The sequence below is a fragment of the Kogia breviceps genome, chromosome 11 (assembly GCF_026419965.1).
Source record: "Kogia breviceps isolate mKogBre1 chromosome 11, mKogBre1 haplotype 1, whole genome shotgun sequence".
In the NCBI taxonomy this organism is placed as follows: Eukaryota; Metazoa; Chordata; class Mammalia; order Artiodactyla; family Physeteridae; genus Kogia; species Kogia breviceps.
Window position 1 is genome coordinate 76,963,110 of NC_081320.1, and position 14,940 is coordinate 76,978,049.

General features: G+C 41.2%; 1 protein-coding gene across 5 annotated transcripts in view; it reads right to left on the reverse strand.

The window, feature by feature from the left end:
• Positions 1-209: 209 nt before the first annotated feature.
• The window catches only part of RASGRP3 (RAS guanyl releasing protein 3), a 106,267-nt gene continuing 91,536 nt past the window's right edge, over positions 210-14,940 (reverse strand). For all 5 annotated transcript variants that reach the window (XM_067007820.1, XM_067007822.1, XM_067007823.1 and 2 more), the window contains 6 exons: positions 13,953-14,068; positions 11,277-11,424; positions 6,461-6,497; positions 4,037-4,162; positions 3,327-3,691; positions 210-1,970 (listed from right to left, as the gene is read on the reverse strand). In XM_067007820.1, coding sequence (XP_066863921.1) covers positions 1,962-1,970; positions 3,327-3,691; positions 4,037-4,162; positions 6,461-6,497; positions 11,277-11,424; positions 13,953-14,068 — 801 coding nt within the window. In that variant the 3' untranslated portion in view covers positions 210-1,961. The remainder of the gene's footprint in view (positions 1,971-3,326; positions 3,692-4,036; positions 4,163-6,460; positions 6,498-11,276; positions 11,425-13,952; positions 14,069-14,940) is intronic.

Sequence of the window (14,940 nt, forward strand, 5' to 3'; positions counted from 1 at the left end):
TTAGTTTTATTATTTTTTTGGTTTGTTTTTACTCGAGGTTCATTTAGTATCTTTGTAACAGGAAGGCTGATCCTATAAAACTCTTCTTATATGTGAAAAATCAAAAATAACCCAAACTAAGTGGCAAGTGAAATAACTGCTTTGAGAAGAAAAAGAATAGTCTTAACACTCATTAACCAAAACAACAGAAAACACACACACAAGAAGGGTTTCTTGTACTTAAATTGCCATTTTCTCTTTTTAATTTTGTTAACATGTATTTCATTGCATTTATGAATAGGAATAGAGAGTATATATACATGGAACCAACACTGGGGATGGCTATTTGCTTTCTGAGGTGCTTGCAAATGGTGAGTTCTTATATTTTCGAGCTTAATCACAACTCCCTTACCTAATAACTTCATTTAACTTGCAATATCTCTGCAAATTGATTTCTGAATCTGTTTGGCATGATTAAGTCAGTTCTAGCAAATTTGAAACTCTATTTTAAGGAGTCATCTTGCCTTAAATGCCCATGGGCTCTCAGCTCCCAATGGCAGAGACGAAGAGTTGTTCCTCTTTGTGCATCTAACACAGGACCTGCCCAGAGCAGGTACTCAACAAGTGTTTGCTGAACAGAACTGTCTTCATTTACCTAATGGAAAATGAGAAGAAAGGCATTTTTTTATTGAAGCGACTGCCCCAAAAGAAACAAATTCAGTCTTGCATGGATTATATACACTTAAACTCCCAAATGCAGACCATTGCACCTCTGTGGGTCCAGTTTCTGACTGAGCACTTGGTAGCAGTTCATTCTCCTCACCCATAGGCTCAAACCCATCTCTATTTTTGAACATCTTCAACCAAGTTCTTTCTCCTCTCATCATGTAAGAAACAGACCCACGTCTAGTAATGTTGGGTCAAAGGAAGATATTCAAAATATTGACACTTTAAAAGGTTTAATGAAATGTTAATCAAAGGTGGTTTGTGATGATTTGCTTTCTATGACTCTTCTTAATCATGATGGCAATTTCTTAGGAAGAGCATGAGAGCTCTCTTTCACAACCAAAAAGGGTTTTTTTTATAACAAACAAAATTCTTAAAACTATTTTGAGGTTTTAAAATTGCTGGTTGAGTTTTTTTAATTGCATTTCAGTAAGGGGTTTGAGGGATGGTTTTTCTCCTGAATTTTATTCCCCAAAACTTGAATTGATCTTTTAAATTGTTATTCATACTTCTTAATAGCAGTCTTATGAAAGATGGCTAAACCTAGTAAGTTGGGACATGTATTTAGTTAATTTTCCCCCATGGCAATGATAAATATTAGGATAGTTTTCATGGCTGTGTCATATCTACCTAGTGATGAAGAATTGGCGAGACTTATATGATTATAGAAGTGTGACTTGTTACACATTATAATAGCAACTGTATGGTAAGAACAATGTAAACAGCTTCTCCTTGCAGCAGATCATCATTAGAAGAACCACTGCCTTCCAAGTCTGGAAGAGCTTCCTTGTCCCTCAAAAAAGTAAGTCCTGGTCCCATCAAAAAAGCACACAAAAAGACCCTTAAATCGACTCCTCGTTAAACACCCCCCTCAAAACTTTATAAAAATACTGAAATAACATTCTCACAGAAAAAGCAAAGTCTGCGTTTAGAGAATGAATATCAAGTACATGCACAAAAGCTTTCATTTCACCCGTATATAAATGGCTCTAGGGAAAGATAGGAGAGAAAACTACCAACTACATAACACAGTCTTTGTGGCACCTCACTAGGAGCTGGGAAGGAGGAAATAAATAGTCCATAGGGTAAATCCTCTGTCCCATAGTTCAGTCAGGGAGATCCCACAGTGTCACAAGGCAGTAAATGTCCAGATATCTTTTCAGATAACTTCCTGAGTTTTGGAGTGTTCTTCAGAGCGTCTCATCTTGCTCCTTCCAAATGCCAACACAGTTGCCTTCAGTGTCCTCAGCCTGAAGTCAGCCTTCCTGCAATACGAATCAGAACCTGTTGTATGGCCGGATCTCATTTAAAAAAATAAGACTACTCCTAGAAAGCAGTTTATCAGATAATTTCAAGGGAACATCTCAAATGATCAGTGCCTTGTATACTCAAGATTTATAGAGGGAAATAAAAGATCATGTAGTCCACCCAGCACATGATGTAAATGTTCTGAAATTAGATTGTAGTGGTGGTTGTGCAACTCAGTGAATATACTAAAAACCATTGAATGATACACTTTAAATAGGTAAATTTTATAGTACATAAATTATATCTCAATAAAGCTGTTTTAAAAGTTGGTGTTAAAAGAAAGGAAACAATGGCTCAGCAGGAACTTACAATAAACTTCATACTACTGAAGATCATGTGCGGCATCCTTACTAATTGTCTTCCACGAGGAAGGAACTAGAGGAATTTTGGTTAAAGGTCATTGGCGATCTTCTCATCATAGGAAACTATGGAGATTGTGTGCTTAGATCTCCTGAGGACGGGTGGAATGTGGAGGACCAGTCATAAGAAAAAAGAGCACTGGCTTGATCCAGTAGGATCTCTACCTAACCTAATATTCTGTTTATGAAAATGATTCAGTAGGGAGGCAATGGCTGCCCTCCATGACATTACTTTTAGGTTAGGAATGTGACACCAATTTCCCCAAATCCTTTTTCTTAATACACTATGGACTGTTGACTAATAAATTTATCTAAGTCCATCTTGAATCAATTTATATTTTCAGCTTGTTCTAACAAATTCCATATGTTTCCCAATTTGCTTTGGATGATTTGAACATACTTTTTGTGTGGAGGCAAAGCCTGACATATAGAACCCTGAGGTCCCATGTCTCTGATATTCACCTCCCTCTCCTCCATGATGCTGTCAAAAGCCTTTTTTTTTTTTTTTTTTTTTTTTTTTTAAGTAGGGGCAAGAGTTTCCAGCTCTCCTTCTCTATCTACATGTCTTTTGCTTCCACTGCCTCCTCTGAGTTTGGACCCTGATTCTAGCTTGGAAAACTAAGCTGATGGGTATAGCGTACTGTTATGTTGGATACAAGCAACAGTCAAGGGTCCCTGGACATCACATCTGTATACAGACATGGAAACCTTCACTGAGTTTTAGAACCCATTCGGTTCAGTTTTATACATCATAAAACTGATATCCAAGGAGAAGAGACCACTTGTCCAGAGTCACAAAACTAGCCAAAGCCAAGACTAAAAGTGATATGTCTTGATTCCCAACCATTCTACTTTCAAAACTACCAGGCTGCCTTGTGGACTCACTATAACACCCATCTCAGCCGCTTTCAGCCTCCCTCTTCTGATTTTATTTGTGGTTTGACCAGCACTGACCTCACCGTCCTGTCTGGTCTCAACCATGTCAGCTTCATCCTGGTCTGGTTCGAACACAGTGCCTCGGTCAACAACATCCACACCAGCCTGCACCCTGGGCTTCTCATTTTCCCACTTGGCAAAGCCTTTGTCCTTTGCTGCTTTGTCATGGAACTTGGATTTCATTTTGGGGAAGGTGTGGGACCCTGAGTCCCCCCAGCCAGACTCTGACCACACAGGCTCGGTCTGGGTGGCCTGGCTGGTGGTGGCCCGCTGCAGCCGCACGGAGATCTTGCGAGAGGAGCCTGTGACCAGTGTGATGGCTCTGCTGTCCAGGTCTCGGTGTCCAGCTGCGACGCCAGGGAACTCGAACACCTCATCCTGCACTGGAAGGGGAAAGATTACTGTGATTATTGTGATTAATCATACATCTGACTGCTTCACAGCAAACCGTCAAAGTGGGTGCAAACAACAGGAGTCCTACAGGCAATGTCCTAGAGGAACAGACTAGAGGCGAAATGAAATTGACCTCAGGTGAACTGCATGTTATTGAGACCCCAAAGCCAAAAGGAGCATGTAGGGTTCAAGGGTCTTTAGCCACTGCTGCTTACCCTGAAGACCTTCATGTTTATAATGGCTCTGACTAGCTTTAGATCCAGAACCCAACCAAGTGCAGGCATGGAAGGTGAGCAGAGAGAAATCGCAGTAGGAAAGAAAGTCGACGACATTACCTGGAGGCAACGAGGGACTTCCAGGCAGTGACCCATGACTGCTGCCCAAGGAGGGCGCCCGGGCAAATCTCCGGCAGGCCAGAACCAGGAGGTCTTTGCACTGTTTATGACAGTTGGCTCCACAGTCTGAAACAACCAAAAGTATCACAGGTGATTAGTGTGAACCACATGTCAGGTTCTGACCAGGCTTCCAGGTTGGCGTTTGGGCTCTCACGCCTCCCCTACCCTACCCTTGTTTCTGTGTTTAATCTCAGGTCCACAGGGTGTGTCTAGGACTAGTAAAAGGGCCGGTGGGACTCTCTTCCCTTCCTGGGGTTCCTAAAGTTCTCTTATATTTGTTCAGCTGCTTCTTCTACACAGTTCACTGAAGTGCTGGGGAGCAAGAAGCAGGGGCAACCTGAATGGGGAGTTGCCTCTGCCCAAAACTAAATGCAAATTACATGGGACTGGGGTTCTTCTCCAGACCAAGATGGATTCCCCACAAAGAGGCTCCCTGAGACAGAATGAGGGTGAGAAGCCTCAGCATCTAGTCTCTCCCAGGACCTACAGTTGCCTCTATTTACAGCAAGGTGTCCCTCCATTCAGTATTTGTCTGCATTTTCTATTCTTCTTCATTTCCCAAAACCTTTTCCAGAGCAAGCGATTATATCTTTTGCTTCCTTTCTTGGCATAGAAACAGAAGACAAGGTGAGCATATGCTCAGTAAACATGTCTCAGATTTGACTATGGCTTGGAAATGGCATGCAGCAGATTCTGTGGCCTTCCCATTAGATGCTTTAGTTAAGAAAGTAGATATTAATTGCTACTTGGGGTACAAAATTTTGGCCACTTTGGAAGATAGCAACACAATTACTTCATACGATGAGGGTCCTACATTTCTCTTAGAATCACTGAACAGATATGATCATTTTATAGGGTATATTTCTCTCACCATCAAAGAGGAATTTTCTCACTATTTCCAATACCCATTTTCCCCTAAATGGTCTTGTTTCAAATGGTTTTGTAATAACATCAGGGAAAGATCAAATTGCAATGACATGTCTGATCTATTTTAATTAGACTTTTCACCCTATATGTCTTTAAGAGAAAATACCATCTGAACAGAGATCCTAGGGTTTAATTGATTTTCATCTTCACAAAATTGTGTATATGTGCGTTTGTATGTGTCTGTGTGTGTCTAGGGGATAAGGGGCAGAAATCAGTATCTCTGCTGCTTGAAAGTAAAAATTCAAGTTAGACTAAGTCAACTGATTCAGAGAACAAAAGGGAAGAGGTTTTTTGTTTGTTTGTTTGTTTTTTGAGCACTAAAAGGTGGCTCCCATAGAGGTTCAAGGAAGTTCCCTGTTCATGTAAAATGAGGGCCAAATACTGAAAGACAGTTAGAGAAAAAAGGCATCACAAGGGAACATTATTAATCTGAAGGCATTCTGTGGTTAAGATATTTCATTTTGTGGCTTTATTATATTTTTCAAGAGCATTATCAGATTCTTAAAAGAACCAGTATAAACAGTCTGCATAAAATATCCAGCAGTTTTCTGAACACCAATAATGTGTAATAATCATATATCTACAAGTAGCCAAACATTCCTATTGCATTTATCAAATATATATTTATTCAATTGCTATAAATTTCAATTAAATGGGGGAAGTATATGAACAAATTCATTGAAAGGGGCAAATGCATCTCCTCTTTTCTCATCATCATCTGTGATTTAGTAGAGAAAGGAATAGCTATGTGAGAGTAGAAAGAAATGCATATGTATTACAGAAATGAGCATGTTTTTTTTTTTTTCCCTTGAAGGACAAAGTTCTTATGTACAGTATTTCCATTAGGCTTGCCCTCCTCAGAATTCCCACCTTAAATGTGTGCTGATCATGGGCAAGACATCTTAGAGATGGGGGTTAGATGTGTGTGGGACAATAAGTGTGGTTTCCTTGCTCTTTGTAAGAGCAGTAAAATTCCATCCTGGGATCTCCAAAACTTCAGGGAGTCCTTTACTGGACCATTAACTGTTCAGTTGCCAGAAGCCCCAGAGCCCCAATTTCTCTGGGATGCCAAGAGCTTTAAAGTTTCCCTCAGACAAATATGAATCCTTCCACAAAAGTCACATTTAAAAATTTTAACAATGGGAGATTGGGATCGACATATATACACTACTATGTATACAATAGATAACTAATGAGAACCTAGTGTATAGCACAGGGAACGCTACTCAGTGATCTGTGGTGACCTAAATGGGAAGGGAATCTAAAAAAGAGGGGATATATATATATATATATATATATATATATATATATATATATATAACTGATTCACATTGCTGTACAGCAGAAACTAACACAACATTGTAAAGCAACTATACTCCAATACAAATTAATTTTAAAAATAAAATAAAATAAAAATTTTAACAAAGTAACATTTACCTTTGCATTTGTATCCTTGCTTGATTATGCCCCAGAGCTGTAACAAAAAACAAAGGAATGTCAGGGAATCTGGAGAGAAATCTGGAAAGAAAACAAGGCCACAGAGAAGGAAGTCCTGGGAAGTGTGATGCCTGGTAGAGCACAAACAGGATGTAGCTGCTCCTGACACCCTTCCTGTCAGATAGAAGGACCCTCTCCCAGCCCACCCCAGCTGGGGCAATAACAGGAGTTTTGCTTCCCTTTTCTTTCTGGGAGCCAAATGGGAGCTGGGATGGGAAACTGACGTTGGTGCATTTATTGGACTTTGGCATAATGCGCTCTCAGCAAAACTCACAGGGAGACTCTGTCACTCTGCCTTTGATAGCCCCTGGCTCCCTCTGCTTTTTAAAAAATCACACTAGCTTCTCTTGGCGACCCCTACGGTAAATTAAGGGACCCAAACAATGCATCCCACTAAAGCATTTGGATTTTGCTTGATTCTTTTCTGAGAAGCATTTCTACCTTGAAAGAATACAGAAGAGGAAAAGATTTTGCATTTGTTCATGCATTTATTCTCCACCTTAGCTGCGTGTTTGGCTTGTGCTGGGGCTGTGGAAGATGCAGAAAAGGCCAACCAAGTAAGGAGTAGGATGTAGGAAGTGACGAGAGTCTCAGGAGAGATGTGAGGGCCTACAGTTCAACAAGGGAGTGTTTGCCCAGGCGGTTCAGGGACATCATCCTGGTAGTGGTGTCTTCACAAACCTCTGCCACACTGTAATCTCTGTGAAGAAGGGGACTTGCCACATTCTTTCCCAGGCCTCCTGCAGCACTTGCATGTGGGAACCAGGGGCATCAGGAACACACAATGCTGATGAATTAAACGGGCTTAGCTCAAGTTGGAGAAGCTCCATTTCTACACTTTGAGTGGTTAGGCTAAGTGGCTGATAGCTACCCAATAAAATAATTTTGAAAGAAACAGGGCTGGTGGGCTACTGGCATTGATGGGAGTGTTGCTCACAATGTGTTGCAGGGGAACAATGCCCTGAGTGTGGGCCTCATGGCCCTAGGAGAGCAGCTGCTGATGGGAAGGGATTCAAGGAATTGGGAAAGTTGCTCCTTACTCTCTTTCTGACAAGGAAATTCCATCAGTGGAGAGTGATTCCTTTGAGCCTTACAAGTTACTTGGTCGTTCAGAAAACATTATTATTAAGATGCAAATGTCTCTCGGGACAGAGCAACCCTTTGCCTTGGAGACAGGAAGGATTATTAAGACAACTAACTGGAAGCAAGGCCTTAGGTGCCTAGGATGACCGGAAAAGGGATGGGGAGGTGTCAGTACAGAAAAGGGAAGTGGGTGGGTAGGCCAATCACATCTGTCAGAACTATAAGGATCTTTACGATAATCCAGTTTGCTTCCCTTTTATAAAAGATGAGTGTGATGATGCAGGAAGTTAAATAGTTTGCAAGGTCCCACATCTGGGAAACTTTGTAGCGATGAGAAATCGTTTCCTCACAGAGCCCTTGGTAATAGTAATAACAAAAATAACAATGATAGCTAACATTTAATGAACTCTTGCTATGTGAAAGGCACAGTTTTAAGCTATGTGTAGCAATTCATTTTTTTAATTAATTAATTTATTTGTTTATTTATTTTTGGCTGTGTTGGGTCCTCGCTGCTGCGCGCGGGCTTTCTCTAGTTGTGGCGAGCAGGGACTACTCTTCGTGTGGTGCGCGGGCTCCTCATTGCGGCGGCTTCTCTTGTTGCAGAGCACGGGCTCTAGGCACGTGGGCTTCAGTAGTTGTGGCACGTGGGCTCAGTAGTTGTGGCTCGCGGGCTCTAGAGCACAGGCTCAGTAGTTGTGGCACATGGGCTCAGTAGTTGTGGCTCGCGGGATCCAGAGCTCAGGGTCAGTAGTTGTAGCACACGGGCTTAGTTGCTCCACGGCATGTGGGATCTTCCCGGACCAGGGCTCGAACCCGTGTCCCCTGCATTGGCAGGTGGATTCTTAACCACTGCACCACCAGGGAAGTCCCATGTAGCAATTCATTTAATGCTCACAATATCCTTATGAGCTAGGTAATAATAATTTCCTCATTTTTACAGAAGAGGAGACTAAGCTACAGAGAGGTGAAGTCATTTGGCAAGATCTCATAGCTAATAAGTAGGAAAAGAAGGATGTGAAGACTGTGTCACTTCAGGGAAAGAGAGGAAGCCATTGATCCTGGGAGTTTTGTGTGTGATCAGAACAAAAGCCACTGATCTGGGACAAGAAAGGATAAGGTTTAAGAAGCATCTGAATCTCTGGCTATGGCACGTTATTAGCATAGCTGCAGAAACTGCTGAAGAAGATAAAGTCAAGCACGAGTCCCATGAGGCAGGCAAGTCAGGGTGTTGCTTGCTAATGCTTACTTAAGAAGCAGGAGACAACACGAGGCACGAAGAGGCTCTGGGTCAGCGTGCCAGCCAAGGACAGGAGAGGGTACTTCCCACAGTCTTTGATTTAGAGACCTCAGGCTGTTGTAAGACTTGGAATGATTGTGGTGGAAGGAGCACTGGACTGGGAGTAAGGAGAACCGAATATGAGTGATGGTTCTGCTGCTAGTGATCCATGTGACCTTAGGGAAGTCACTTAACTTCTCCAGAGCTCAAAATAAGGGAATTAGCAAAATCCTTTCAGCTCTGGAATTCTAATTCTAAAATCAATGTATTTCAAGCAGTGTCTATTTGTCTTCCTTACCCTTAAAATGGAATTTATTTCAAAAGCAGGTGGTCCAAGCACTAAAAAATAGTTCCTTCTATTCCCCCACAGTTCCTCTCAATGACCCAGCTAGAGCATGGTATTTATAAATCCCTTTGAAAACCAAAGAGCTTTTTAAAAAAGGTGTGTGAGTAAAGATCAACTCAAATTATAGCAAGGAAATTAAGTATATTTTGAAAAATAAAAAGGGCCATTAAAACTCTGAATGAGTTAATTTCGATAAAGCTCCAAAAGCATAAAGGAACACTAAAAAAAGAGAAAGATTTACTCTGAGCTCTGTGGTATGCAACATGTCTGATATCATTTAATCACCATAACAACATGGCAGGTAAGTCTTAACCTCCTCTTACAGATAGGAAAGCAGAGACTCAAAGATGATCAATATTTTGGTCAAGGATGTAGATTAATAAGGGGCAGAATTGAGATTCAAAGTCAGAGTTCCGGACTCTAAATCTAGAGCTTTTGATCTGATCAGAGCTGCATCAAAAACCTAGCACCGGCAAATCCGCTCTGATGAGTTGGGGAAGGAAGTGTGTGGAAGCTCCCAAGAAATCTTCTATAGAACCAGAGCCTCCATGGAAGGGAGAGACATCCAGAAGGACTGGAGAGCAGAGACAAGACCTTGAGATTTGATAAGGACCTACCAACTCTCACACCACACCATGGGTCAGACGTCTCAGCCTGACTTTTGGCTGTGCCAGGCCAGGGCCAAACAGATTCCCTGGGCCCCACTCTGCAGGAGAGAGTTACACATGGCTCCGTCCCACTTGAGCATTTTTCAGGTCTAGATACAGGCAAAAATTCCCATCATAAGAGAGATACATGAAAAAGGAAAAGTATTTGTTTGATGATAAAATGGTCAGGTGATGCAATCCCAGTGGTGTAGCTGGTAGGAGAACCTCTCCTTCCCTGGGGTGGGCTAAGAGAGCTGGTTAGGCTGCCTTTCCCCTTGATCACCTATGATCATGGTGGGGGGACATCTTTGAGGTAACCACTGCCTCTAATTTACCTATTCTCAGCAGGGTGTGTGCTTGAATTCAAACTTCTGCCCTTTGGCTCCCCAAAGCCAATGATTCAAGACTGAAAGCGAAAAATGTAATTTAATGGAAGCGTATATGATATCAGCTACAAATTCCATATGGGTCCACAGGGGGACATGACTGCTGAATGAAGCTAACAAAACTGAGCTGGTATCTGGACAAATGCCACTCACCTGGCTGCTGGGCTACCCTTGTGTAGAGTACTACATTCTCCATCTTACGTTACTTGGATATCAACTAGAAGATGTTCAGAGCTCGAGGGTCTTTGTTTAACACCAGGGCCAAACCTGACCTTAGTTGCTAAAGAATCATCAGATGTGGGGAAGTGAGGAGTACAGCCTTCATTTGTTGCAGTGGTGTAGGTAAAGCCAGAACACCTGAGTTTGAGTCCTGGCTCTAGTCATTACTGGCTGTGAAATCCTGGGAAACTTGCGTTATCCTCTCTGGACCTCTCTACCTTCATATGCAAATGGAGAGAGTAAAATGCCCACCTCATGGGCTAGTTATGAGGATTAATTACACTAATGCCTCAGGAAATATTTTATTACTGTCAAATGCCGAGTAAATGTTATTTATTATTATAACCATCTTCTCTTCGAAAAGATTTTTTTTCCTTTCTGAGTTATGAATTATGGAGCCATATCATGATAGATTTCTAGTGACTGACAGCATATGAAACAAGAACTGAGAGGAACTGGCTACAATAAATATACCACTTAATTGCACTCAGTGATGAATGCCAGGGCTTATCGGGCAGAACTTTTTCCTGGCAGGTATTGACAGACAAACTGCTCTCCTGAGTTAATACGCCTCACCAACCTTCCCTGTCTTCTCCAGCCCTGCATTCCTAGAAAGAACATAGCTAAATCTGCAGATCTTGCTTTTGTTTTTAATTGAATGTTTAATTTCAGGGAGCCATCATGTTTTACTTTGGATCTAAGGCAGACAGTGGACTCTGTTCATGTATCATTTCCCCACATTCTCAGAATACTGCACGAATCACTACATAAAAGAGAAAGCAATGGAAAACAGACTTACAAATCCTGCACAGTGTTCACAGAAGGTTGGCTTGAGATAGGTCATCTCCTGAAAATTATGGACAAATCCCGGTCCCATTTTACAGTGTAGTTGGGACTTAGCTCTCAGGAAGTAAGCCATCATTTCATCTTTACTAATTAGGCCATCCCTGTGAAGAGAATCAAAGAAGAGAGGGATCTTTGAATACCATGTTGCTAAGTAGTTGCCACACTTAAATCACTCACCTCCCAAACCTTTCTGGCCAAAAGCAGTGGGGGGAATGTTCACTTTCCTGTCACATCTGAAAAGAGAGAACCTCAAAGGACAGCTTTCAGTGTCAAAGGCTTTCTTAGCAAGCAGAAGACACGTGTGCGTGTGTGCGTGTGCGTGTGTGTGTGTGCACTGCAGCACAGAAAGTCTTCTTTATTACCAAATAGTAGCTTCCAGAAAGACGTCTCCTTTCTAGCCTTTGCCTCACGATAGAGTTTGCAAGAACTGGGTTGCTGGAGAAAGGGAGAAAACTGTGATAACTGGACCTACCATTCTCAAATTCATTCCGCCTGATGTCATTACCATTGGTAATCTTTTCATTCATGTCTTACTGGCTCACAGACCATTCACTAGAGTGATTCTCCTAGATCTTCTCCACATAGAACCTCTGGTTGCATCTACCACCACACACCCTGACTTCTTCTTTACCAAAAAAGATCAAATCCATTGGCATAAGAGAGCTGCATACTGCCTTCTCTCCACACCCTTCCATGCCAGTTCAGAATTCCTTTGTACCTCGTCGGTCCTCTCTTGGGGTCATTCTCCCATCCCCCACTCTCCAGCCTCTCCAGGACCATGCTCCTCCTGCTGCATCTTGTCACCCACTCTTTCCTCTGTTTACAAATACACTCAGGACTTCCCCTCCTTAAAAATGTCTTTCCTCAATCCTGCCTCCATTTCCAACATTTGTCTGTTCCCTCTTCTCTTACTCCTGAAGTTTTTCAAGAAGAGTACTCGTTAGACATTTTTTCCATTTCTTTCAATTACTCTTTCCTCTATATAATCAGGTTTCTAACCCACCATTCTACTGAAACTGTCACAGTGACATCCTTAGCGGCGTTTTCTCATTCCTTGAACTTGACCTCCTGGCAGCATGTGCCATGGGACAGGTTTCCTCCTTTCTGACACTCCCTCCTCCACGGTCCCCTGTGACTCCACGTAGCCCTGGTTTCCCTCCTGCCTCTTATGCTCCCCCTTTGCCAGCTCTCCTGCAGGATCCATGTCTCCCTTTCAGCTTCTGCACGCGGGGAGAGGAGTCCCTGAAGCTGCATTCCTCAGGTCCCCGTGTTCATGTTCCTCTAAACTTTCCCATCAGAATGTGCTCACACTCCTGGAACTCCAGCCTACACGACTGGGCTGAAGACCTAACAATCTACGTCTCTTGCCCTAACCATTCTCCTGAATCTTGGCGCTATATCTTTGACAACTTGTTAGAATCTTCTCCTGGATGGTCCACTCTCCTCTCAAAATCAACATATCTAAGCCTGTCTGACAAAAGAAATCATGTAAGCTATGAATACTTTAAACCTTCATTTTTTAGGGGAAAAAAGTTTTTTTAGGAAAAAAAATATATCTGCCGGGACAGCCTCTGTTCGAAACAAGAACCGTCAGAGAAACAAAATGAAGACTTGGAAGTGATTTTAAGTTCATGTTCTATGAACATGTCACTGACAGAAACAACCTGAGGGAAGAAGTGGGTAGTTAGTGGATAACTTAAGTTTTATTTTGTAAAGGAAGTGTATGTTTCTAATACCTTAAGTTTATTTTAAAAGCATTCTCTGTTATACAATGAAGATGGATGAAGGTTTTAAGACGTTTATGATCAAGTACCAAGGCTTTAATTTTCGTTTAATTCTCACACCAACAAAAATATTAGAGAATTTTAATGTGATATAACTTGGACATTTAACCAATATAAAATCCAGCATTTCATTACAGATGATTTTTAAACTAGGAACTAATCTCACATAATTAAAAATGAAGTGACAAAATTATTAATGCCAGGGTTTCTTGGCAAATTTTTTTAAAAATCATTATATTTTTTTAATGATCCATGTTTTAGCCTCTGAAGTTATTTAATCTCTCATGAATCATTTGAAGCTAAAGAGAAATATATTTTTTCCTTTGTTTCTCAAGACAACCTCTGAACTAGCAAAGGAAAAAACAAAGCATAAACACTTCTTGGCTATCTGTAGCCATCATCTGCTCTCCTGAAGATCATAAGTAATCTAAAAAAAGATCTTACTTAATGACTTTTAAGATTGCCCCCGGGTGCACTGATGCTGAGGACTCCACCATGCTAGATCTAACTATATTTTATCTCTATTCTTTTTTGATGGAGGTTTTGGGGTTGATGAACTAGCTAAGTTGCAGCAGTAATATCAGCCATGGAGAGCTGGGCTAATTTGCAAGTGAGCACTTGTACTTAATTAACACCGATGATGTGGTCTGCCCTGTGATTCCATCCAGCCAGTCGTGTTTGTGGACACCAAGAAAAAAATCAGCGAAAAGACACCTTAGACACCTTTCATCAATACACTAGGATCAACTCCGTCAAGACGTAAATTAAAGGTTTCCCTGCTCTCCTTTCATAGTAATTTTCTGCTTCAGGACAGTTGCATTACAATAAAACAAAATTAAACTTACTGATCTTTGTCCAGCACACAAAAGGAATCCAAGAAGGGAAAATTGGCAGCTATACTTTCAAAGTCCTCTTGGGAGATGTACCCGTCCTGGTCATGGTCATAATTTCTAAACACAGACTACAAAGGAAAGGCAAATATTTATTGAATGACTATTTACGAATCAGCCTCTGAATTGTTATTGGGAAAGCATTGATAACTAGCATATTATTCTTTCTATCAGGGAGCTTGGAATCTAGTGGGAGATAACAAAATTGAGAGCCTTTATGGTATAATGAGATAAGTGCTACGCTGAGGATAAAGACAGAGTGCTTGGGGATAGGCGGAAGGGAGATTTTAAAATGTTTCCTGGAGAAAGCAAGGTCTCAACTGAGACCTCAGGGTTGCGTAGGAGTAAGGCTTGGTGAATTCACCAATGCCAGTACCATGACAATAGAAAATGAAACTTTAAAATGTTAAATTATCTCAAAAATCAAAGTATACATTTAATACAATTACAGTCAAAATCCCGGTGGGAATTTGTTTGAAATGAACAAATTGATTCTAAAGTTCCTATAGAAGTGAACATGTTGAGAATAGCCTAAAATTGTTTAAGATGAGGAGTAATGATCTCAGGCAAGGGAAACAAAAGCAAAAACAAACAACTGGGACTATATCAAACTAAAAAGCTTTTGCACGGGAAGGAAACTATCAACAAAATGAAAAGGCCACCTACTGAATAGAAGATACTTGCAAATGATATCTCTGATAAGGGGATAATATTCAAAATATACAAAGAACTCATACAACTCAATAACAAAAAAACAAACAACCCAATTAAAAAATAGGTAGAGGACCTGAATAAACATTTTTCCAAAGAAGACTTACAGATGGCCAACAGACACATGAAAAGATGTTCAACATCACTTATCACTCATCTCAGGGAAATGCAAATCAAAACCACACAGAGATACCACCTCACACCTGTCAGAATGGCTATGATCAAAAAGACA